We start from the raw sequence: 25,411 nt of genomic DNA, 5'->3' as shown, positions 1-25,411 counted from the left end.
TCACCCAGCTTCTTCTCTCTTCAGAATCACCAAACAAAACCCTCTGCCTCCAGCACTGAACACTGCACACTCCCACCTTCGGGCCTTGCCTGCCCCCCACATACCCACTTTTTCTCTGCAGACTGTCTGACAGTCACTGGCGCTGCATTGTACAATGATAGTTTCCTTGTGGAGAGAGGGAGGGGAGTTACCTGGGCCTTCCCCAACTCCACCAAAAGATCCCACCAAGCAGCCTTTCCTAGACCTGAAATCAGAGGGATTACCTGGTTATCTGCTTAGCGTGCAGGTTGTCTGGACACTCCTAATATTCTGATTCAGTCCATCTGTATTTCTGACAAGTGTGGGGCATGATTCTTTTGATCTTGGCAAGTTTTGAAATATTAGTCTAAAAGCAAGTGGCTCCATCTAAATTACCTGGGTGGGAAGCTTGTTTAAAATGCATGTTTGTGAATCCCCCTCTCAGAGAATCTAATTCAGTAGATTCAGGGTAGGAGAGGGTGCTGTGCATTTTGAACACGCTACACCCTGGTTCCTCGAGGAGTGATGCTAGACCAGCCGCTGGGTATCGCCTGGGAGCTTGTTAGACATTCAGAATCTCAGGCCCTGCCCAGATCTGCTGAATCAGAATCTTCATCTTAACAAGAGGTCCACGTGGTTCAAGTTTGCACATTCAAGTTTGAGAAGCACTGATTTAGAGTAGTGGTTCTCAGCCTTGGATATGGGTTAGAATCACTTGAGGAGCTTTCAAAAATCTCAGGTGATTCCAGTTTATAGCCAAGGTGCAGAACTTTGAGCATCCTTCCCACTCTCCCACTACAGAATTCAGGCCAGCCAGGAATTCCAGAGGGAAGGCGTGGCACCCTCACCCATGAACCCAGGGCACCAACTCAAAAATTCCAATGACCTGGCAGGTGCTAAAAGAAAAAGAGAGAAAATGGTATGTCATTTCACCTTATTTATAAGCATTTTTATCTATATCCTTCAACCCTTAACTTTTAATTTCTCCAAGACTATTCCACTGGGGTCATCTCATTAATTTATTCTATGGTTTCTACCACACGGACTCTGTGTGTCTATTTGCTGACATTATCCACAAATCAGATCCTTACCAACTCTATATTTGACTAAGGTATATATGGACCAGTCATCACCCAAAGTTAGCAGGAACAGACATAGATAGCATCCCTCTGTCTTCTGGGACCTGGTGACCTTGAGCTGGGCACCTCATCTGGGAGGGCTAGTTGCCCTATTCCCAGCTCACTTATGCCCCAGCCCAAATTCAGCCCCTCTGAACCTTCTGTTCTTCCAGTTCTGTTACTCCAGCCTCCTCCCTCCCTGGCCTGAACACATTCTGACTAAACCAGCTTCCTTCACCAGGGTTTAGCCTCCTTCCACTAACTTGTCAATGACAATTCAGAAATATCCCCCATAGTGCCATTAAAGAGCTTCAAAATAATTATCCAGTGAAGGGTTAAGGTGATCTCATGGAACTGCATTCTATGTACACATTTTCAAAAGATAAAGATTTGTGTCTTGGGTGTCTCCATTTCCTATGGGGCCACATCCAGCTTATTTATGCAGCAAGGATGCTGAGTATGCCAAAGAAATAATCCGTGGTGTAATCCACTCTTTTTTAAAAAAGATTTTATTTATTTATTTATTTTTTGAGAGAAGGGAAAAAACAAAAGAGAAAGAGGAGAGAAACATCAATGCATGAAAGATACATCCATTGGTTGCTCTTGCACACCCCCAACTGGGGACCTGGCCTGCAACTGAGGCATGTGCCCTGACTGGGAATCAAACCAGCAAACTTTTGGTTCGCAGGCTGGCACTCAATCCACTGAGCCGTACCAGCCAGAGCCATAGTGTACTCTTATGGATCTTGTGATCTAGTGACAGAGATAGGTGGGTAAACAACCCAGGGGACTCTGTGAGCTCAGGAGACAGCAGTTCTCCCTGGATAGGAGAGGAATTAGAGAAGGCTTAGCAGAAAATGAGATGCTTGAGCTGGGTCTTGATTACATAGAAAACTTTTCATATGGAAAAGAAAGAAAAGGAAGGACATCTTGGTGGAGGGAACAGCTTGGGCAAAGGAATGGGGTGTGAAATTTCCTATGTATTAAGGACTGGCTTCTGAGCAGTGTGCCTCACTGTGGGTGGTTGCTGGGCAGTAGTGAGAAATGAGATGGGAAAGGTAGTTGGGGTCTGTGTCAAGATCCTTGACTATCATGGTAGACCACCCACCAAGTGCTTTCTTCTCCAGCTTTTGGGAGACCCATGTAAAACTAATTGTGTAATACATGTCATTGGGAGAATAGCATTTAGAATTGGACTTTACAGACGAGTTTCCAGAAATGGAAACCACTAATTTGAAATTACTTGTGGGAAATGTCTGATGATTTAGTGTAAAGTCAAAATTATAGGTTATTTTTGAAGGAATTCCATATTGTAACTTTCAATTGCTATGAATATTATAAGGTATCACATATAGCTTTTAATTAAAGAAATGGGATCATGAAACTAAGACAATTTACAATAGGCTTATCTGAGATAATAATGCCTAATAAGCATGTAATTTATCAGGCGTGCCATTTATCTTATAGAATCAACATCATAACTAGGGTATCAATATCACATATTTCCAGTTATTGGGGTTCAAACTATTGAGGGACTCTTCAAGATGAGGGATACTGATGGAATAAAATTCCAATGGATCAGGCATTAATGGAAGTTTAGGAATTTAAAAATCAGGATTTCTGAGCCAACCCTTCAGAAAAGAGTCACACGACCTCTTGTTACTGACTGGACAAGCAGGTGCCAAGTAGCAGCTTCTCTTCCCACTGGTTCCTTTGAAGCCGCAATGCAGGGAAAGAACTGGGTAGGCAGAAGGGCCAGGCAGTGAGCATCTCTTCCTGCGAGTATCAGAAAGCTTGACCTTGTGCTGAGGAAAGTGTGTGCCTGTGAGCGTGAACGGTCAGCAAGACAACAATGCAGGTATCACAGGAGTATGAAAATGCATTCATTCATTGAGGAGTCCCAGCTCACCTCCCTGTCTCAGGGTCAGCCTGTCCTGGAGAGAACACAGAACAAAAGAGAGAACACAGAATTCGTGAGGAGAAGACCCAGGGCAGTCTAAAATTGTATAAAAAGGGCTGTTTGACGGGGCCATGCCAAGTGAAAGCTGGTACAGCAAGTCCTCTAATACGTAGTTTCATTACAATGTTGATAAAATGTTTAGGAACTTAACTCCTATTTATATCAATTAGACCATGGTAAAACTGGTTTTGTTATAAGTCATTTCACTTAAAGTCACAGAACCTGTGGATGAAGTTAAGTTAGGACTTACTGTATGATTCTCTGATTTTCCCGCCCACCTGTTCCTAAGGACTACCCGGATCATACCTGGTCTCCAATACTATCGTTGAGACCCACATTGCCCAGCTCCACCATTTACTCTCAGGTAACTTTGGACCAGTCCCTTAATCTCTAAGCTGCAAGCCACTCATTTGTAAACTAGAGATAATAATAGTCCAGACCTCCCATAGTGGCTGTGAGCCTCTGTAAGGTAATAAGATAACATGTGTGGGCTTAGATCAGGGAAAGCAGCCCTAAGTTTCCGCTGGTCCTGTTCCACCCTTCCCAGGCCCTTGCAGCCTCTGCCCGCCTTTGATCCCAAGGTTCAGTGGATTCTCTTCTCCTGGACTACAGCTATGGAGTTTTACCTAGAGAAAAGAGGTTGATGGAATTACTTTATATGCTGACTCCAGAAGGACTCCAGGCAGCAGGTGTATGGGAAGGCAGGTCTCTGTCCTGGACAGCTCTGTTAAAAAAGCAAGTAGGTAGAGTGCTGAGAGGCTTGGATGACTTTTCCAACCTGAATTGGATGGAGCAGACGTGTCCTGGCTTTAGCCCACTGCTCCCCATCTTTCCTTTTCCATTAGGTCAGCAGTTCCCATCAGCTTCCTCTCAAAGCCGATATCCGTATGGAGCACCCATCTCATGCTCTTCTGCTCTGCTTCTGGAAACTGGATTCACTCCCGCCCCTTTCCCAGGCCAGAGTGAGTGTGCTGTCCCCCACGCTGCCCGAACACCTTCCATCTCAGCTTCCTTCCGTGCAGCCCACTTTCCTGGATGGGCCAACTGCAGTTCTTTCCACCAGAGCGAGGCCAGTCTGGCCGACAAGCAACCTGCAGCTCGGTGAGCCAACTGTGCCCACCTGCTCCCCATGGCTGTGGGCTCCCCGGGCTCCTGTCACCAGCGTTCCTGCCCACTTCTCCATCCTGGGCAAAGTTCTCATGTGTCCACTCTGCTGACATCTGCCTCCAGGCCATGGTTTGGAGGTCCCACATCACCAGCTGTGTGCCCATAGGCAAGCTATCTGCCCTCTCTGATTCTGTTTCTTCATCTACATAAAGAATACCCATTTCTTCCTCACCTGAGTTTGCTGGGGTTCCAAGAGAAAGAGTTAACAGAGGTGTTTTTCGTTTTTGAAATCCTCACCCAAGGATATATTTATTGACTTTAGAGAGAGAAGCGGGGAGAGAGAGAAAGAAACATTGAGGTAACTGGTTGCCCCCGATCAGGGATCAAACTTGCAACTTTTGGTATATGGGACGATGCTCCAACCAACCACACCACCAGGCCAGGGCAAACAGATGTTTTGAGCACTGTACAGCAAGACACAGGGCTAGGTTTTTATGATCATTCCTGACTGGGAATGTCTGCTCTTTTCGGGTTTAGTAAGGCCTTTTATGTGCATGCCCGGAAGAGCTTCCACAGGTGCTGTGTTGTCTTCCACTCCCTCTGCCGGGCATCACAGCTGCAGACAATATGTTCATTTTCTGTGCAAAGGCTGCCCTTGGCCATGTCCATTAGAACTCACTGGAGTTGCTTTTCAAATTGCACATTGTGCCATGCCCTCTAAATTTGCCACTTAACAGCTGCCTCATTCAAAAAACTATTAAGAGCCCCATCTTATAAAATTATGCATAGTACAGCCAAATAACTGAAGGCAGATCAGATAACATTGTGACCCTGGACTCCTAGAGTCTGAGCTCTAATCCTGATGTCATGGCCTACCCACTGGCTCTTTGCTTTCCCCACTGTGGGGACTGCTCTGTAAAACGGGCCCAGGGCCAGACCCCTATCTGTCTTACTGAACTCTGTCTTATTTGCATGGTTGCTCTTTCATTTATATTGTCCTGTCGAATTTACTTTGAAAAGCAGCTCCAGCTGTCAAGAGAGGTTCTTTGGGGGTTCAATAGACATGCCATTAATTTGGCTCCATTTCTATCTTATTCTATCAGTCACCACAGCTTCCTAGAAGTGTGCCCGACCACTAAAGATCACTTGTCTGTATGTGCATCCACCCCCTCCCAAAAACACACACATTTCTCCTATTCTTCCTTTGTGTAACTAACATAAGCTAGAGTTTTCTAAAAGACGTTTACAAATTATGTCTAAGAATAATTCAATTTATGAAGTCCAAGTTTCTGATAATACTGTTTACTAAGCACAGAGGTCTTGTTCCCCTTCCTACCTCATCTGACAGTGCTCTGCCCCAAATGCCTTCTCTCCCCAGTCCACCCCCATCCCTGCCTGCCAGGAGTGAAATAGAGGAAGTGGTACATGGACAGTCTGACAAAACAGGGGCCATGGACTGGAAGGGTGGCCCAGCCATCCCTAGAATGAGTAGTTTAACCCTCATACTTTTCTGGGTGCCCATTTACAATGCAGAAACCAATAGTTCTGGGCAAGGTCTACACTGCCTGCTATTTCTCCTGGAGCTGAAAGCATTCACACACATCTAGTCGTAGAGCTGAACCTGGAAGGGACTCTGAGTTATTTGGTCCAATCCCTTCATTATGCAGTTAAGGAACTGGGACTCAGTGTGTTTATTTGTTTGTTTGTTTGTTTGTTTGTTTGTTTTAAAGATTTTTATTTACTTATTTTTAGACAGAAGGGAAGGGAGGGAGAAAGAGAGGAAGAGAAACAATGTGTGGTCACCTCTCATGCACCCACAACTGAGGACCCAGCCCACAACCCAGGCATGTGCTCCAACTGGGAATCAAACCATTGACCCCCTAGTTAGCAGGCTGGCACTCAAACGACTGAGCCACACCAGCCAGGGCAAACTGGGACTCAGTTTGATTCAGGGATTTAATGTAGTCATTCAGCTAATTAATGACAGAGTCAAAAACAAAACCCAAACTTTCTCTCTATCTTTACTTAAAGCAAATGCTTCATTTTTAAAAAGTGATTCTAAAGAGAAGAAGGGAGAGAGAGAGAAATATCTATTTGTTGTTTCATTTATTTATGTATTCATTGGTTCTTTTATGTGCCCTGACCAGGAATTGAACCCACAACCTTAGTGTATGGGTACAATGCCCTAACCAACTAAGGCCAGAACCTAAACTTTCAGCCAACTAGTGCAATGGTTTTTACAGACGCTTCCACTCATAAACCACAAGTATGGAGATAACTTTCACTATACCTGGTTGCTCTGTGTACTTTTAGTAAGTACACACCGAATCTGTGCCCAAGTAGACAGCCTTACTCTAAGGCATGAGTCCATCCTATGTGAAGCAGCCAGCTCTGGGAGAAATAGACTAAGAACATCAAGAAGCAAATTAAATAAATTGTCCTACAATTCCTTTAAAGATTTTATTTATTTATTTTTAGAGAGGGGGAGGGAGAAAGAAAGGAAGAGAAACATCAATGTGTGGTTGCCTCTCACACACCCCCTACTGGGGACCTGACCTGCAACCCAGCCATGTGCTCTAGACTGGGAATCGAACCAGCGACCCTTTGGTTCATGGGTGTCACTCAATCCACCGAGCTGTACCAACCAGGGCAAATTGTCCTACAATTTTAATTAAAAAGTAGAAACTTGACAGGTAGAAACATACAAATTACCTATTGTTTAATGGCTCAGAGTCCTAGGGAAGGCAAATGCTTAGCTGTTCTCAGAGCCTGTGAGAGTGGGGGTTGTAGCTGTTTTCATCCAGAAAGCTCATAAATTCAAAAAGTGAAAGCAACTGTGAGGACTGTGAGTTTATGTTTTATGGCGTTCATTCAGATGAATGTGGATCTGGATTATGTGAGGACTAGCTGAGGCCCTGCAGAGCCAGTCCCTGCTCTTTTCAAGAAGCCAGAAGGACGGAGAAGATGTAACAGAAAACTGCACTTACGTTGGAAATTTTTTAATAGACTTTGGAAACCAGCATACACTGCAGCCATGCATTCATTGACTCGCAGGCTTTCATACCCGCAGGGACCTCAGAACACAGCCTGCTCGTTTAAAGGGAGCAGAGAAAGAGAACGAGTGATATGTCCAAGTTCATTCCACAGGCTGGAGACAAAGCAAAGATGCCAGCTTGCTGTGTCAATTCAGTATTTATACTGCACCTTGACTAAAGAAGAAGGAAAGCATCAGAAAGTTCATTTATAAACATCTAGAATACACCTTAAGGTTTATACTTTTAATAATTACTTCGACATATATTATCTTACTTAATACTTAGTACAATCCTGTGAGGAAAGAAGGCCATTGTCCTCTGTTTTGCAGCTGAGTAAACTACAGCTCAAAAATGATAAAGGACCTGCCCGATATCACACATCTGCCAGTGCCCGTGGAGCTGGGTCTCAGTTTTGTGTCATCCGAGTCCAGGTTCATCTGAGAAGTTGTGTTATGAATCTACCAGGTTTCTAAACATCTTCTAGGCCAATATGCCCATGCCCACATATTCCCAGACAGGTTCTTGGCAGACTTCTGTATAGCTCGATCAGCACTTTAGATGTTATAAAGTCTTTTGTGTCATTAAATCAGGAAAATGGATATAAGTTGGTCACATGAACGCTTGGCAGATAGCTGATTCTAGGACGTTGCTGTATGCCTTGTGTTACAATGTGTGTTCTGAGACAAGCCTTCTTACATTCTGTGTAGCGAAGGACTAGTAGTTTGTTTCTAATTTCTGTCTGTCCTGGACCAAATTTTGATAACACATTGAAAAATCTACTACTAGAGCAACAATCACATGCTTGAATGTTGCAGTAATGTCAAACTGCCACAAAAATTTCTAACTGCTAATTCCCAGTTTTCTGTGCTGATCTTGCTTCAGGTCAGTAACAGTGCACAGACCAGCATGGGTCTGCCAATGTGTTGAGAAACATTGTTCTAAGCAATGCCATTCCTGAGAGAAATTCGCTCAATGAAGAGTTCCTTAATCAAATACGTTTGGGAGACTCCATAAACTGAAAGGTGTCAGTGCACATTAGCATATTGAAGCTCTGAGAAGTCCTGCATTGAAGAAGCTTGTTGCCTGTGGCTCAGCGGATGGAGTGCTGGCCTGTGAACCAAGAGGTCACCAGTTAGATTTGAGCTCAAGGCACATGCCTGGGTTGCAGGCCATGTCCCCGGCTGGGGGCATGTGAGAGGCAACTGATCAATGTATCTCTTACACATTGATGTTTCTCTCCATCATTTTCTCTCTCCCTTCCCCTCTCTCAAAATAAACAAAACCTTTAAAAAAAATAGCTTGTTTAATCATCAGTTAATTCAGCTTTTCCCAAACTGACTAACCTCAAAAACTCATTGTTCATGAAATACCTTTCAAGATCCTACAGAATTCATATTTCTTGAAATAGCCTTGGCTCTGTCTTGCCAATTATGGGTAAAGCACAGACCCCAGGTAGGCCTGAAATGAAAGTTTCTGTCCTTTGTTCATGTCTTCAAGTGCTGTCTTAAAAAAAAAAAGTCTTTATAATCTTTTGTTCTGTAGTGCGCAGTCATGCTTTGCCTTTTACCAACTTCCACGCCTACTTCTGCCTCCCCAGTAGGACTCGTTGTGGGTGATGTCACCCATAAAGAAGGTCACAGCCACCTGTCTGCAACAGCCCCACTACACTTTGCCGCTGCATCTTGGAAATGTATCTGCTTGCCCACCTTCACTGACATGGCTCATGACAGCCCATCTTCCTCTTCAGCATTACCTTTCACAGACCGGAGGAATCCTCTTCCCATAAACCCAGTTCTGTGACAAATGCTTGTCCATTTTTCATGGAAACTGTATACCCACACAAAAAGTGTAACTTTTGCCTAAAACGCACATATTGCTGTTCCCCAAGCAGCAGTACTTCTTATCATGCCCCTCACACACTTTCTTACTCTCTCTGCCTTGCACACTGTGTGGGCTCTTGTGACTCCCAGTGGGAGGTTTCCCACCTTCCCTCAGGTCGTCTGGACCTGGAAATGAATTCCATAGAAATTCTAAATCATTGCTGTCATTCACACTCCTTTTTAGATTTTTTTATATTATATTTCATTGTTTATGCTATTACATTTGTCTCAAATTTTTCCCCTTCGCTCTTCACCCAGTCCCCCCTCCCTCAGGGAATCCCCACATTGTTGGCCATGTCCATGAGTCAATGCATGTGTGTTCTTTGGCTACTCTATTCCCTATGCTGTATTTTACATCCTCATGACTATTCTGTAACTACCTGTTTGTACTTCTTAATCCCTTCACCTTTTTTGCCCTTTCCCTGACACCCTTCCCATCTGGCAACCATCAAAATGTTCTCTGTATCTATGATTCTGTTTCTGTTCTGCTTGTTTGTTTATTTTATTTCAGTACCCCGTGGATACTGAGCTCCCCTTCAAGCAGAGGTGGCAAACACAAGGCCCATGGGCCTAATCCAGCCCTCCACCTTGTTTCTACCCAGCGGCAGCGCCAAGCTCCTTGCCCCTAGTTAAGGAGTAGTTACATTTATACAGTCCTAAAGTTACATTCAGCCCTTTGAAGGCAACTGCAAGGCTGATGTGGCCCCCAGTGAAAATGAGTTTGACACCCCTGCCTTAGAGCCAGGCACTATGCCAAGAAATATGTTGAAATATAGCACAAGTCAGCCAAGCTCTCTGCTCTGGGAGAATCTTACTTCCCGGGTTTGGACACGGTGATGTCTACAGGGCTTGAGAGCTTGGGGCAGCAACTTCCAACATTGGTATTGTATGAGGTGTGAATCGACAGTCCCCACCAAAAAGGGGTTAAAAAATTTTGGAAAACAGAATTACACGTGCTAACACATATTATGAGTTTTGAGGGAAGGCTATATATAGTAGGTTTTTGTAAATGTACTTGACCTGCAAAATATCTTTTCAAGGAACCCATGTTTAAGACATTATTCCTCTGATGCTATTTGGGAAATGCTGGCTTGGAGTAGCTTCAGCCCCCTCAGTCCTGCCAAATGCTGAGGACTAGATGGAAGTCATTCAAACATGCATCTTCATTAGGTAGTAAATGGATATCTTTGTGATATCTCTTCTCTCTGCCTTTTGAATGATAAATAAGTTGAGTCTGCACCCAACACTCAGTTATTTACTTTTCTACAAGTGTATGTTCTGTATAATTTACCACCTAGAGTCCCGATGACTCCCCAGTCTGTATTCCTAGCCCAGACCTCTTCCCTGAGCAACAGACCGCACACATCCTGCTGTCTGCTGAACAATCACCTACCGAAGCTCTTTAACAAAACGTCCAACAAGCACATCAAGTGCAGTTTGTCCCACATAGAAGTGATTACTGCCCTCATAAAGTTCATATCTCCATCTGAATTTCCTAATGGCCCTATTACTGCCATCCAACCAGAAGCCTGGAAGATCTTCTGAATACCATCCTCCCAGCCAAATTGGCATTAAGTCCTCTTGGTTCTTTCTCCCTTCCAAGAAGCTCTACAATTTGCTCCCTACATTCCATCCTCAACTGCTGTTGTCTAGTTTGGGGTCTCACCACAATGGTTTGCTAATGGCTTCTGTCTTAGGTTAGGTTTTCTGGGGAAAAGACTCTGGGTTTCTGCAACCTGCATGCAGGAAGGTTATCAGAGAAAGCTATGGGGAGTAACACCTGTAGCAGGTAAGGATGGAGGAGGTAAGACCAAGCAGAGGGAGAAGTTAAACTTTGATGGAGTTGCAGCAATAGCCTCAATCGGTCCTACGGGTGCTCTGGAATTGGATGACCCTTCAGAGCTGTCCCAACTTGATGCAAGGGACTGGAGTTGGGAGACCTTAAACCAACACATTCCTACTCTTTTCAACCCCTACCATCCATAGCAACCCCTCCTCCCCCCACCCCACCTCACCCCAGGGTGGCATGACCTTTGTCCAAGGGCAGATCTCAGAATGGACCTCAGCTGAGAACCACCAGCCACCAACTCTTCCAGCAGCTGGAAGAATGGATGCCCTAGTCCTGAGGGAGATCAGAGTAGCATACCACAGCCTCCTTGTCCCTAATCTTGCTGCTTTCCAATACATCTCCCATGACACCACCAGAGTTTTCTAACACCAGATTTAATCACACTACACCCTTACTAGTAACCTTTCAATAGTTCCTCATTATCTACAAGATAATTCAATTCTGATCTCTGTCTACCCATGAAGGCTTGTCTCCCACAACTTTCCTCCTGCGCCCACTCTTGCCCCAGTAATCCCCACCTACCGACACTTACCAATCCTTCATGCATGTTGCTCCCCCTGCTGAGTATGAGTTTGTCCCACTTCACTCACTAGCAAACTCTTATTCATCCTTCATAGCCCAGAGTAAGCACCTCCTCCTCTGTGAAACCTTCCTTAATATCCTCAAGCAGAGGTACTATCCTATATACTCTTTTTGTACTCTTGCAGTTATTTGTTTATATGATCACAAGAACGACCTCTTTAAGAGCAAAGTCTGTGTTGTATTAATTTTTGAATGTGAATGAATGGATCAGCCATGTGCATCGGTGTTGTATAAAGCTGTGTCTACATGGACTGACTCAAACTAACTAGAGTTTTTGGTCTAATCAGCTGTTTTATTTCAAGGACTTAACCAAGTTGTCCAATGAGAGCTGTAGGTCCCTGTGGACAGGGATTCTACTTGGGGAAATTCAGCTGGTTTGGTATACACAGCTCAGTGCTCTGTGGCTTAATAAATACTTCCTGTTATGTTGATGCTTCTCCCTTATATTGGAAAAATGATGTAGCCAGTGGTCTATAGTAGCGGTCCCCGACCTTTTGACACCAGGGACTGGTTTCATGGAAGACAGTTTTTCCACTGACCCGGGGATTGTGGGGCAGGAATGGTTTCGGATAATTCAAGTGCATTACATTCAAGCTCACTCCCTGCTCTGCGGTTCAGTTCCTTATAGGCCTGGACTGGTACTGGTCTGCGGCCTGAAGGTTGGGGACCCCTAACCTATGGGATGTGTTCTGAAAGGTGCCATGTGGTCTGACTTGCCCCCAGATCTATTTTTTATGTCTGAGGTCTCCCCTCATGTTCATTCTGAAACCCTTACCCTGTATTTTCTGTGACTGGATCAGTGGTTCCTTCAGTGGGGTGAAAGTACTCTAAGTCCTGGGCTAGCTGATGCACCTAGAGAAGAGAATTTCTATTTCTCTTTATTTCACCCCTTTAAAATTTTCTATATTTTGTATATGCTTTATCATGTGTATAATATAATAGCACAGTAACACAAGTATATAATTTATAAATATAATTAAGTATATAATTTATAACACAAGTATATAATTTATACTTGAGTATACACTCAAGTATACTTGATATTTTTAGAACAATCACAGAGGCTGCATCCTGCCAGAGCTGGTGAACCACCTCCTAAGGAATTGAGAACCTGGATACGAAGAGCCAGGAGGTGGAGCAGAAGGCAGCAATGGGCCAGGGAGCCAACAGGAGGTCTGAAGGGATATGAAAGGGCAACAGTCCCTACCTGCACAGGAAGATGCCCTGCCTGCCTTTCACTGTGGTTGGAACTCATGTTAGAGTATAGCCACCAGATACAAAGATAGTGGTGGCTGCTCCAGAATGCGTAGGTAGGGGGCTGAGGGGCACCTATCTGATTGGAGTCAGGGCACAGGCACTTGGTCTTAAAGTTGTATTAGCATAATCAGAGCACTGTCTTCACTCCAGTTGTGCGGTTATTTGGGGATGACTGTAAGATTGATTGATGGTGGAAATGAGGAGTGGGAGGGAGGGTGTTGTTAGCATTGCAGCCTGTAGTGCCCTTTTGGCAGACGGGCACCCAGTGAGCCACATTATACTAGAAAGAGGAGTGTGGTATCAGAGATGAAGAGGGACCCTACTCCCAGCACCAAACCCTGGGGCCAAAGGACACATGGAGATGATGCTCCAGAATAGCCTAGCAGCCAGGAAGCAAGACATGACCAAGACATAGGACCAAGAGGCATGATCAGGGAGGGGACCTACAACAGAACCACTGTGTTCTATTGTTCTGGGTTCTATTCCTGCTACCAGTAACTGTGAGTCCCAATGCCAGAGTCTTATGAAAAGTAAAGGAACTATTTATTCAAAAGTTACACAGGTTTAGAATGATGGTGAAATTCTACCATTAAATCTCATACCCTTTAGAAACCAAAAAAACACCTACAAACACACAGCCCTGTCTACCCTTGCCAAACCAGGCCAGTCAGAGGTACCATCTCTCAGGAAAAGAAATAGGAGTCTGTAGCTTACTTAGCTGGGCAGATTCCTGTCTGTATTCCAGCTTCTTCCAGTTGTCCGTGCTGGGTTCCTGCTCTTAATCCAAAACCACATCCTCATGGTGGGCCGGTGGGGGTCCTTCTGTATCCTTTCAAACTGTGTGGCCGAAACCCCTCACACCTCCTACATCCAGCTTTTCTGCTCCTTTCAGAGCTGTATGGCTAAGCCGTCCCATGGCTGCCACAACTGGGTTTAAATCCTGGTTGGATCTTCCTCTGTAACCCCATTTCTGACTCCTCCCACAGTCGGCTACACCTGCCAGCACTCCCGCATTTTCTGCCTTTCTTGGCCTACCATTGTTAGTCCAGGCAGGCATGGTGGAACCACCTCCAAGCCTCTTTTGCAGGCCAGCAACTGGGGAACCACCTCTCAGCTGCATCCCAGGTTAGAGTCACGCCCATCAGCCTGGCCTCCAGTGTGGCTGGCACAGCTAGTTAACATTACTAAAACACCAGCCAAGTCCTTTAAATGTGCAAAGTAACTCTCAAGGGCTCTGCTCCACTTCCCCTTCCCCCAGCCAGGTTACTGAGGCTTTGGGATTTTTTTTTCTTTTTCTATATTTGGGAGTGGAGGGTCTCTGGTTCAGGGAGACCATTAGTCCAAACACCCCAAGTTCTGGCCCTCGTTCCACACCTGTTACAGACCTTCTTAATGAGAGATGTGTTAAGGGCAGAGAGGTATTCCAAGAGGAAGCCTTCATGAAGGGTAAAAAGGAGGCACAGAGACACCTCAAATGTGAAGATGCTTAGCATGACAGGTTTCATCCAGATGGCGAAGAAGCAGCCTTCTTCGCAAGGCCTGGTTCCATAGTCAGTGGAAAGCTGTTGGCTGGGAATGGGAGGATGCTATATGCAGTTTTCTTATGTACAGTGTTCCCTGGAAAGCAAAGATTAGAAGGGAACCCATTGCAATTTCTTTTTATTTTCAGACTCTTGATTAGGCTCTTAGTGTGCTACCAGTCACAGACACTGCACCCTACAAGGGCTCTGACCACTTCAGCTGATCAGACTTTGCATTTGTAAATCACTTCAGTTAACGTAAACTTTTCATATACTGTTTCCTATATCCTTACCACAACCCAGACAGGCAGGTATTTTTATCTGCATTTGGCAGATGGTAATTTAAAAAAATTCAAACAATGAGTGTTTAGCCCAAACACTGTATCCTGCAGAAGAGGATGCTGAGACCCAGGAGGTTCACTGATTCACCACAGACAAAATGCAGATACTGTTAAAGCCTCAAAGCCAGGACTTGTGGAACTCCACCTCCTCCTAAGTCTGTATCATCTTGTTATGCTTCCCCCCAGCCCACCATGATGCTAAAATCAGAGACCAGCAGACAGAAAGTGGACATGAGGAATGGCTAACATTTTATTGGCTCTGCCTTTCCACTTTTGATTAGTTGGTTCTAACAGCTCCTGTGTTCCTTTACAGCGTGCAAAAGGAAAGAGCAAGAACACGGGAAGGATAGAGGCAACACACCCAAAAAGCCCAGATTGGTCTTCACAGATGTCCAGCGTCGAACTCTACATGCAATATTCAAGGAAAATAAGCGTCCATCCAAAGAATTGCAAATCACCATTTCCCAGCAGCTGGGGCTGGAGCTGAGCACCGTCAGCAACTTCTTCATGAATGCGAGGAGGAGGAGCCTGGACAAGTGGCAGGACGAGGGCAGCTCCAACTCTGGCAACTCATCCTCTTCATCAAGCACTTGTACCAAAGCATGAAGGAATAACCACGAACTAAAACCTCGGTGGAAAAGCTTTAAAGAAAAAAAATTTTTAAAAGACCAGGACCTCAAGATAGCAGGTTTATACTTAGAAATATTTGAAGAAGAAAAAAATTGTTATTTATAGTCCAAAGAAACCAAAGACTTAGCTCACCTGCATTCTAACTTTGTTCAGAGACACACACTTCAGCGGGGCAACGACTTGGCAAGAATTATGAGCAGGAAAACACCACTGGATCTTACACCTTCAGTCCATGGTCATTCTCACTGTGCTTGGCTGTTCTGTGGTTTGGAGCATAGTGGTATTGAGCCATCAAGTGGACATCTTTCAAGATCAGACTTTCTCATCTGTTCCACCATGCCACAAAGGTGTCTGGTGTCTCAGTACTGTGTGTATGGGTGCGTGCATGTGCCCACATACACACCACCAGTGGTTAGGGACTTAGGCAGGGCTGGTCTTTAGGAAGGGTTGTACTGTAGGAGTGCAACCAGCAGTGTGGGGTTGTCTGAGTTCATTGGGTTCAGAGTGTGATTTTGCTCATCTAGCCTATTGTTTGAACCTGCCAGGCCCGCAACCTAAACGCAGATTCAAACCCAGCAAAGAAAATTTGAATGACACCTAAACTAGTGCATTCTCTTTGTTTGTTAAGGAATGTTCAAATGTTTTTTAAGAAATGAAACAAGAGTCCATCCATTAAAAAAAAAATCACCTAGGTACCAAAGAACACACTGAATATTAAAGTGCAGGTATTTTATTGCAATGATTTTAATAACCAAAGCTATTTTTACACAAGATACTATGTAAAGTTATACGTATGAACTGATCTAGCTGTAATACACATGCCACATAGAATCATGACTATTATTTATGACTCTTGAAGCATTTGAAATACTCGTTTTCAGAACTGGCAAGAAAGAATGTAGCTTCAGGGAAGCAATTAATACCATAACAGAGAGGGCGATGCAGCATACATGTACACCCAGATGGCACACTCCCTTTCGGGATCCATAAGCATCACTTCAGTAGACATATAACATGATTCCAGAATCTGTTTATAGCTGAGAAAACCTGGGGGTTCCTCCAAAGTAGGATCCCATTTGTAAACTGGAGAACAAAATTTCACACAGTAGGTAACTGAATTAGAAAATTTGTTCAAAGTAATGCTTTTTTAATAAAAAGATCATGAAATAAAGGACTCCCTACTTAGATATTAATTTAACAAATCTGTGTGCAGAACAACATGCAGAACATTAGTGAGATTATTATTAAAATGAACTATCCAATATCTGTAATCATTCTAAAAATATAATCAAACCATTTTTATTGCTAATCCCAGACATTTTATAAAGACTTGGGCATCCATAAAAAAAAGCAGGTATAACCAAGAAATGGTGGAACGTAGACAAAGCCAGAGTCCCAGTGGGAGACAAGACTTTGGGTTCCAGAGGTCTTGGGCTGTTTATCTGATTAAGCATAGCCTCCAAAGCATACTACATTCTCTCTTGCTACTACATTAAGCTGGAAATTTTATAACATAGATTCTACTTTCTAACAGGGACAGATAAAAACTAGACCTCAACCTCCAAATATAAAAATTTAAATTTCTATTTTCCCAAATTACCTAACCAGGGCCATAGAAATCAAAGCAAGAAAGAAAACAAAAGAAAAACTACCAAAAGATAATGCCATGGTACTAGTAGTACCTGAATGAATCGCTTGATTTTCACCCCAAATTCTATCTGAATTCCATTGAATTGTCACTTATACAAGTGGAAGTCTTTTGTACTATTAGGTAAAAAACTGGGTATTCTTGGTTAGTTAGCATATCTAACTAGAAATATAAAATTAAATATTATCTCAACAATAAGGTGTTTACTGAAATTCATTAAAATGCTAAAGAAAAAAGATGAAACCATTTTGAAATAAAATCTAACTCCTTAGGTTCAAATCCCAGCACCTTGTCGAGGTCTAGAAGAGGCAGGCGCCTGGAGAGATGAGGCAAAACCAATGAGCCACCTGTGTGTCTGCTACAGCATGAGGAAAGGAAATCAACACATACTTCCCCTTTAATGAAATAGCGCATTTGCCTTGACACATTCTATTTTCTTTATCTTGCCCTAAATTCCAGCTTAAAATTTTCCCTTCTAAATATGGCACAATTACAATTGAGGTATTAAAAGAGACAATTTAAAAGGTCACCCTCCAGATTTGCTGAAAATTTAATCTTGTTAATAACATAAACTGAAAGGAAAAAACTGATTTACTTTTTTTCTCTCTCCAGGAATAGAGGGGCCAGGAGTAGAGCTATATAATATATTTCTACTTAGGAGGGAGGAAAGCCTTATTTATTTAAAACATGAGAATTTTAAATGCAGGGAAATTCAAGCTGTGTCTACACCTAATCTTACCAAATTCAATACCCCAGGAAAAACAAAAGTTGAATTCAGACAACCATGGTTTTTTCTTTGCTTTGTTTGTACACATAACCCTCTCAAATTAATGTGATTGCATTTTAAATTTTCAACCAGTTACTTTGGTACTATGTAGACACAGTCTCAAAGAATATCATTACATTTTAAATATTCTCACCATAATAGTTTTTTGAAAAATAACCAGTGATTCTATTTGCTAACACCAAAGATAATTTTCATACCAGCATTGAATGTGCACCCATTATGCAATTTCAGGGCCAAGAGATATATTTTCTCATAAACAGATGCACAAATCCGAGCCTGAAAAGCAATTTTTTTACTTGACTATTTAAGCATCCTCACAACCACTGCTTCTTAGAAATCATAATGGACAAACTCAGCTTCTCACAAGCAATACACTTATTCCATCACATATGACTGATTCTGTTTTGCTTCTGACTTGTCACCTAGAAAATGCTTCCATTCCTGCTTCACATCGCATTGATTTATGGCTCAGGTTCTAAACTCTCCACAACCAAGCAGATCACACGCCATTTATTCAACCATCATTTCTCAGTCCTTGAACAGAATTCACCTAAAAAGACATCTCATTCTTCTATTTGTATGTTTGTTTATTCCAAAACTGCACTTCAAATAATACATTTTGGGTTTTGTTTTGTTGGGGTTTTTTTAGAATGGAAGTTAGACTGTTTGGAGCCATAGGTCATTTATGTCCTCTCACAAGTAGAAGCTTCCCTGAAAGGGAGCCAAGAGAAAGAGTAGGAAGTCTGGACACCCCCAAAACTCAGTAAATGTTCAAGTAAAACAATGCTGAAAATCAGGAGCTGAGTGTTCCAGTCCTGGATGTAGTGGGAATAGACCCCAAAACCAAAGAAAATGTGTGGGGAAATTCAGAAGTTCTAACTGAACATGTCACTCACTCTCCCCCCTGCCCCCAAAAAGCATAATTAATTTTCCAGGAAAAAAAGTAAAAGCACTATGCTACATTTGGACTCATGCCCGTCCCATTGCTACCCCAGGTGAATGACCCATCTTTGCAGATTAAATGCAAACTTTGCTATACCAAAGAGTCCTAGGACATTTTCTCATGAGCTATAAAGGCATTTTCCCTAAAAAAGGTTCTCCCTTCTTTGTACATAAAGCATGAAAACTATGCATTTAGCAAACAAAGAGAAAGCACTTCTCCCTTTCCGATCTAGTTGTTTAGGGTGCATTCAAATACCAGAGGCCATTTTGAGATGCTGTTGGCCTTCTGGATTTTTCTTGTGGTGTGGTTAGCTTTACAGTGCATTTGGTAACTATTTCCTAAATAAGAAGGACAAAGAAGCAGAAGGTAAGAAATAGCTACTTCCACGTGTAAAAAAAAAAGTGTAAAGATCTACTATTTATAGTGTGAACCAAAGACGCTACCTCACTCGATTTCCATTGGTGATTTTAATCACATTGATATGATACCAAAGAATACCAAAGATATTTTCATGCACGGCCTCCGTCTGCAGAGGGAACTCCGCCCCGGTCCCTTCTCCCACCTCCTTGCCCCTCCTCACTCTTCACTCAGTGTGTAAACTTGTCTTCATTCTTAATAATAATGATACGACAACAACAACAACATTAGGAAATACTACTCTTACTACTGCTAGTTCTACTTGTAAATCTCTAGGCAAACATGTTGCAAACTTTGTAAACTCCTAGGACGAGTGCCTTGCTTGAACCAAAGTGTTAAACCGCTGTTGACCTCTCTCACCTTATACTCTTTGAATACCTCAGCCTCTTAGAAAGGCCACTAATGAAAAAAAAAAAGAAGGAATAATTATTCACCGTGGTGCTTTTTCCGTGCAACCATGCAATGAAACTTTCTTTGATACCAAAGGATGACTTTTTTCCCCCAATTTCTTGCTGATAAACCAAAGCTCCTCCTCCTAGTTCCCCTCTGAGGTCCCCCACTTCACGGAGTCCCTTCCCCAGGCAGGCCGTGCACCACTTTTACCAATTCCTCCAAATACCTCATAGTGATGACGTTTTAGGGTTATGTTGTATAGAGAGTTTATGTGATGAGGCAGAACTTACTAGTTTGATAATTGTTAAGGTTACTTTTAAAAGAAACTTTATAATTCTTATTTATTTTGTAGCTTGTACGTTTGGGATGTCCGCTCCCTCCCCGCTTCGGTTTGGGGTTTATTTTCTTGGCAGAACTGCTCTGTTGCTCAAGGAAGACTTAATTTCTGGAAACGTTCCCCACGTGGGTTAAGGGTTGTGTAAAAATGCAAGAATGGAATAAGAAATGCTTTTCACTTTGATGGTTACTTATGAAGTTTTTGTGTTTCGTAGTAAATTTGTTTCCACAGGGTAAAAAAAAAAGTATATATATATATATATATAATCTCTTTTTTGTGAAACTGGTTCCTATTTTCTCTATAATGTGCTGTGATTTTTTAATTTAATTACATTTTATATGAGCTTATTTAATCACTGCTTTAATTTATGACTGTGTAGTTTTTAAAATGTATATAGTAGAATCCAAATGGCCAAAGCTTTATGTTACACAATCTTTTTGTTCTTGACGCTAAGATAAGCTGAAGGCAAGAGCTTCTCTTAACTGCAGGGTGTATCTTTAGCTTTTTCTTAGCGGGCACTTCCACACGTGTTGTGAACACTGCCAGTCCCCCCTCAGAAACCTGTACATGCCAAAGTGAGTGTTCGAAGGTAGTCCTTTTTGTCACTTAGAAAGAAGAAAGGCATTATTCGTGTTCTTCCTTTAACTTATTAATTTTTTTAAAGAAAAGATTACTTTGCAGGTTAGACCTGAAATTCCAAAGAATTTAAGACTAGTTTAATGTTCCAAAGCACCGGCATCTGTGAGATACTTTGCTACTTTTTTTTTTAAGCCATTCGCACGGGTATGAGAAGTAAAGAGTGTAAAAACTCAAAAAGACAAGCTAACTTGAATTTGGAAATCCTGTTAAGTTTCACCAAGTTTCTGAATTTCTTCAAGGCAGGGGGCAGGTCCTGAGGACACAGTTCCTTCAGCAGAGCCCAGAGGAATATAGAATGGCTTCATGCCCTTACAGAGGAAGTCGAGGCTGAGGGGCAGCTGACCTGGCCCCTGCCCCACGGGCTAACCCATGGAAAACGCAAAACATGATTGCTCAGCCCCAGTGATCAGTCAGGTTTAAGGACAACGTTTCACAGTGACATGTTCCACCCCCACGTCTGTTTCTTGGAATCTGCTGCTCACAATTCCCACCCCCACCTCATACGCCTGCCCATCAAAACTGAAAGAATTCTCCTCAAATGTCAGAGTCCCCTGGTGAATGTATCCCAGGCCTATTTGAGTTTGTCTCTTCTCACACATCTTACTACTAGTTTTCTTTCCACGCAGCACAGGCGGTCCCTGCCTCAGGCCCCCTTTGCCATCGCGGCTGTTCAGGTACTGGGCCCCACTTTACTGTAGATCTGCACACAGAATCCTCTGCCGATTCGTGGCACCCTCAGAAGACCCCGTGCCCACTATTTTGTTTTATTTTGCTGAAATAAGTTGCTTCAACTACATGGCATAAATCCATAAATGTAAATACTTTTCCTCTCAATACAAAAAATTTATATGATTTTCTTTGGCAGGGGTGTTTGGGGTGGGGAAGGAAAGGGAGGGCTTAGACTTTGGATCAAAGGTTACGTTTTCTTAGAAGCATTTTTATACTCATTTTGTGTTTTAGTCAGGCAATAAATCTGCTCTGAGTTGCTGGATCATTCTGTGCTCTGTCGGTAAGCATGGACGGATTTGTTTTTAATTCGAACGCCGTGCGGTGAGTTACAGAAAGCCCAGGAGAATGGTGGAGGGAGAAGACTAACCGTCAGCGGGGAACCGCTGAACCGAGTGGTATTCATGAGGTCGCAGTTCCTGTTTCTATGTTAGTCTGGATTTTTCATGGTATGTTCTGCATTTATTGCATAATCTTTATGGGCTCATTTTAGATATGCCGTCTGAACCAAGTGACAAGTATTTTTTAACAAAATAAACTTTAAAACATTGTCTTCCACTTGCTTCGGTAGTCGTCTTCATACTCCCTGTGTTTCTTGTCCCTTCTGAAGTCAGCCCACCTGTCTCTCACTTAGACTGTCCCTTCTTTGCTGTTGTTTGAGTGTGACACAGTTTCCCTGTTCAAGTTAGCTTGATGGTTTATTGTGTAAGGAGGGTGCCTAAGACAATCATCAGGTAAAAATAAATAAAAATAAAATGAAAAAAAAAAGATCAGTAGAGTAGAAAATCTTCCAAGAGCAGAGGGAGTTCTTCCTTAGCAATAGGGGGAAAAAAGAAAAGGTAAATACATAATAAAATAATGAATTAATTTAAAACCTAACCATGAGGGGCTTAGAAGATTTTTGATAAAAGAAAAATGTTGCTGTCATTTCCTTTGTCAATTAGAAAGCAGTGGTAGCTTCTACGTTGCATCTACATTTCAGACAAAATGATTATTGTACCCAGTTATGGTGGTTTGCTAATATTTTGTCTCTCTCTCTTTCTCTGTCCAATGCTTCTTCTGTATTTTTGTGTGTAGCAACAAAAAGTGTAATGCATTAGGCATTATTCTGGTTTGTTTATGAGTATTTCCTGTACTGCATTAAGGTTTCTTTCTCTTTTTTTTAAGCTTCGCTACTGTTCTCACTTTATGCCGTGCAATATCATCTGCTGTGTTTGCTAAGCAAAAAAGAAAAAAAGAAAAAAAAGCAAGTGATGATGCCATCATGCTTTTCAGTGTTAAAATGTTTCAGCATTTATGTAGTCACCAAAATGTAGTAAATAAAATGTTGGATTTTCCAGCACTTTAAATTTAGACAATTCTTGCTTCTTTTGTTTTCATTCTCTTTGTAAACCTCAGCGAGTAGCTCATGGATTTTCTCTGGAGGAAGGGCGAAGCTGAGAGGACAACATGCCAAAGCCAGGGCCATGGTTTTTTGCTTTGTTTTTTGATTTTTTTCAAATCAAAGGGAAAGTTTATTTAGAAAGTTTCAGAGTTAGTAGAAGTGAGCCAGCTGGGCTGCAGAGGCTCAGGAAACAAGTTGCAGAAGCAAAAGGAGGACCCTTGGAGCCTAGGAGAGGGGAAGGCAAAGGTAACTTGCCTGGGGAGAGAGGGGGGACAGGAAAGGGGAGAGTGCTCCCAGGAGGGAGAGCTCACCAAGCCAGGGCCATGTTTTAAAGAAAGATGAGCTAAGGGTGTTCTCTAGTGGAACAGGAGGATGTTTCTAAATACAAGTGGGGCATTCTGTTTGTAGATGTTAACCATTTATGTTAACCTGGTTAACTCTCAGAAGACATACAATTATTACGAGAAGTTGTCCTTAAAAAGTTCTCTCCAGTTAAATAATGTATATGGAGAGGGAGTGTCTATCTACCTGTCAGTTTGTCTGTCTCAGAAGCTGGGGGGAGCATCTGGGAAGTTAGATCCTCTTCTATTTAATAGAGGGCAGTGGTTGATCAAGAGGCCTGGTTTAGGGAAGAGGGAAATGGGGTTTAGAACTCCTGTTGTGCTGAGTGCTAGCTGTGTGACCTTGGGCCGGCCATGGGATGGTGGCAGGTATGCTTGAGCTCTGCCCTACAGATGATTAATACTGCCTTGATTCCACCCTGGCTGGCGTAGCTCAGTGGATTGAGCGTGCGGGCTGCGAACCAAAGCATCGCAGGTTTGATTCCCAGCCAGGGCATGTGCCTGGGTTGCAGGCCATGGCCCCCAGCAACCGCACATTGATGTTTCTCTCTCTCTCTCTCTTTCTCCCTCCTTTCCCTCTCTAAAAAGAAATAAATAAATCTTTAAAAAAAATACTGACTTGATTCCGATAGGATAGAAAAACCTTGCTCCACAGTAGTTCTGTTCTCTCCTCCTGTGATGGTCAGCTTTACATGTCAGCTTGGCCAGTCCTGAGGCCCCAATCGTTCCATCAAACACTCATCTAGGTGCTATGGGGACGGCATTTTGTGGGTGTTGTTTTTGTGCATAATTAGTTGACTGCAAGTAAAAGAGACTATCCCACACAGGTGCATAAAGGTGTTCCGATTCCGACACATACATCAGAGCTTGTCGAAGTCCTTAATGGGTATCTCATTCCCTGGCCTTTCCTTTGAAGATTTTTGGTAAGTTTCTTGTTTGCCCCCATGGTTGCCACTGTCTCAAGCAGCAATAGGCTAAGCAATTGTCCCCGATTGCTTTTGTCAAATGCCCCAGTGGCAAGGTTTTCAGAATTGAGCAAGCTCTGACTCAGGTCGAATTTAAGGAGTAAATAAATAAAAAATAAGCCTTGTGAATGGAGGTTTCCAGGGAACTTCCAGATGGATGAATAGTGATGATCCTCTGAGAGTGGTGTGTTGGGAGGGCTCCAACCCCATCTGCCCTGTCCGGTGGCAGCTAAGCTGTTGGTTTTCACTCTGATTTCAGGGCTGTTATATCACAGACTAAAATAACACAAAGCTATAGCTGTATTTACTGAGATTCAGCTATTTTTCTTAAATAAATATTCCTCGAAATGTCGCAAGCCTTTGGTTCATTTCAGAGTTCTTTAAAAGATGATTTTGATAATTTGCCGGTGTTGTTGTTGGTTTTGTGGAAAAACTGGCTTTTTGAAGATCCCTACTCCGCCAGCCCCCTGCCCTAAGGGTGAAAGTACAGGGCTGATGTCCAGGCCCTCCTCAGGAATGCAGCTGGTAACCCCAAGGCAGTAGTAACGATCTTTAGAACACCTGGATTTTTTCAACCTTTGTAACTTCTCCATGGTTCTTCTTTTTGTCATGCCAAGCTTGTTTCTCCACAGGGTAAACTCCAAAGGTCCTGAGGGCCTAGGTGGAGCACAGGGAATTGTGATCAGAGAAGAGGATTTCTTCACTGCCCTTCCCTGAGTTCACACGTTGAGAAGTCTGTTATCTGAAATTCCTGAGAAAGCTACTCTGCCCTTAGGTCAGGCCTTGTGAAATGCACACTTGCAAACAAAACCTAAGCAACAGGAAAGCGGGGTGATGGTCAGATATTTTGTGAGGAATAATCTCACAGGGCATATGCTGTTAAAAAGAAACGACAGACAGAAAATGGAATCACTTTTGCTAAATCCTACAAAGATTTAATCCCTAACCTAACTGAAATTTCAGCCCCTCCCAGGAGTGGAATTTTAAACCAGTCAGTCTAGAAATTCCTGGTCTGCACTAGCAAGGTAATGTGCCTGGTAAGATCCCCTCTGCCAACCCCTTGGGGAAGGTGTCCTTGCCTGAAATAATACACTCATCCTAAGAATGCAAGGTTGGTTAAACATCTGAATATCAGTTAATGTAATATACCACATTAATACAATAAGGAACAGAATCCACATTATCATCTTGAGAGATGGAGAAAAAGCATTTGACAAAATTCAGTGTTTATTCATGATAAAAACTCTCAACAGACTAGAAATAGAAGGGAACTTCCTCAACCTGATAAAAACACATTTATGAAAACTTTGTAATGGGGTATAGGCTGGAAGGACCTAGGGCCCCCCAAAGGGGGGATTTGTAATGAGGTCCAGAACTTGGGGTGTCCGGGAATATAAGATATCCCCCGTAGGCCTGGCTAGGGGAAGGGAGGCATGGAGCAGGGCCATGGAGAGTTATCTTGTATATCAGTAACAGCAGGCCAGCTTCCAGCCTGGATGGAGCCAGAAAGAATGCATAACTTTGACCCATGTTG

The 25,411-nt window shown here is 42.9% G+C and overlaps 1 protein-coding gene across 2 annotated transcripts in view; it reads left to right on the top strand.

Moving 5' to 3' along the window:
* ONECUT1 (one cut homeobox 1) overlaps window positions 1–22,540 on the top strand; it is a 39,901-nt gene extending 17,361 nt beyond the window's left edge. Inside the window, exons 2-3 of one of the 2 annotated variants that reach the window (XR_006783792.1) lie at window positions 820–937; window positions 14,981–15,101. Coding sequence is in view for 1 of the 2 variants with exons in the window: in XM_045823183.1 (XP_045679139.1) it covers window positions 14,981–15,273 (293 nt within the window). In the remaining variant the exon portion in view is untranslated. Of the gene's footprint in view, window positions 1–819; window positions 938–14,980 lie in introns of both variants that reach the window. The other variant, XM_045823183.1, reaches the window with a different exon arrangement.
* Window positions 22,541–25,411: the final 2,871 nt, after the last annotated feature.

The sequence above is a fragment of the Phyllostomus hastatus genome, unplaced genomic scaffold (assembly GCF_019186645.2).
Source record: "Phyllostomus hastatus isolate PE091 unplaced genomic scaffold, TTU_PhHast_1.1 phas_scaffold_501, whole genome shotgun sequence".
NCBI lineage: Eukaryota > Metazoa > Chordata > Mammalia > Chiroptera > Phyllostomidae > Phyllostomus > Phyllostomus hastatus.
Note: the sequence above shows the minus strand (reverse complement) of the source record. Positions and strands in the feature narration are given on the sequence as shown.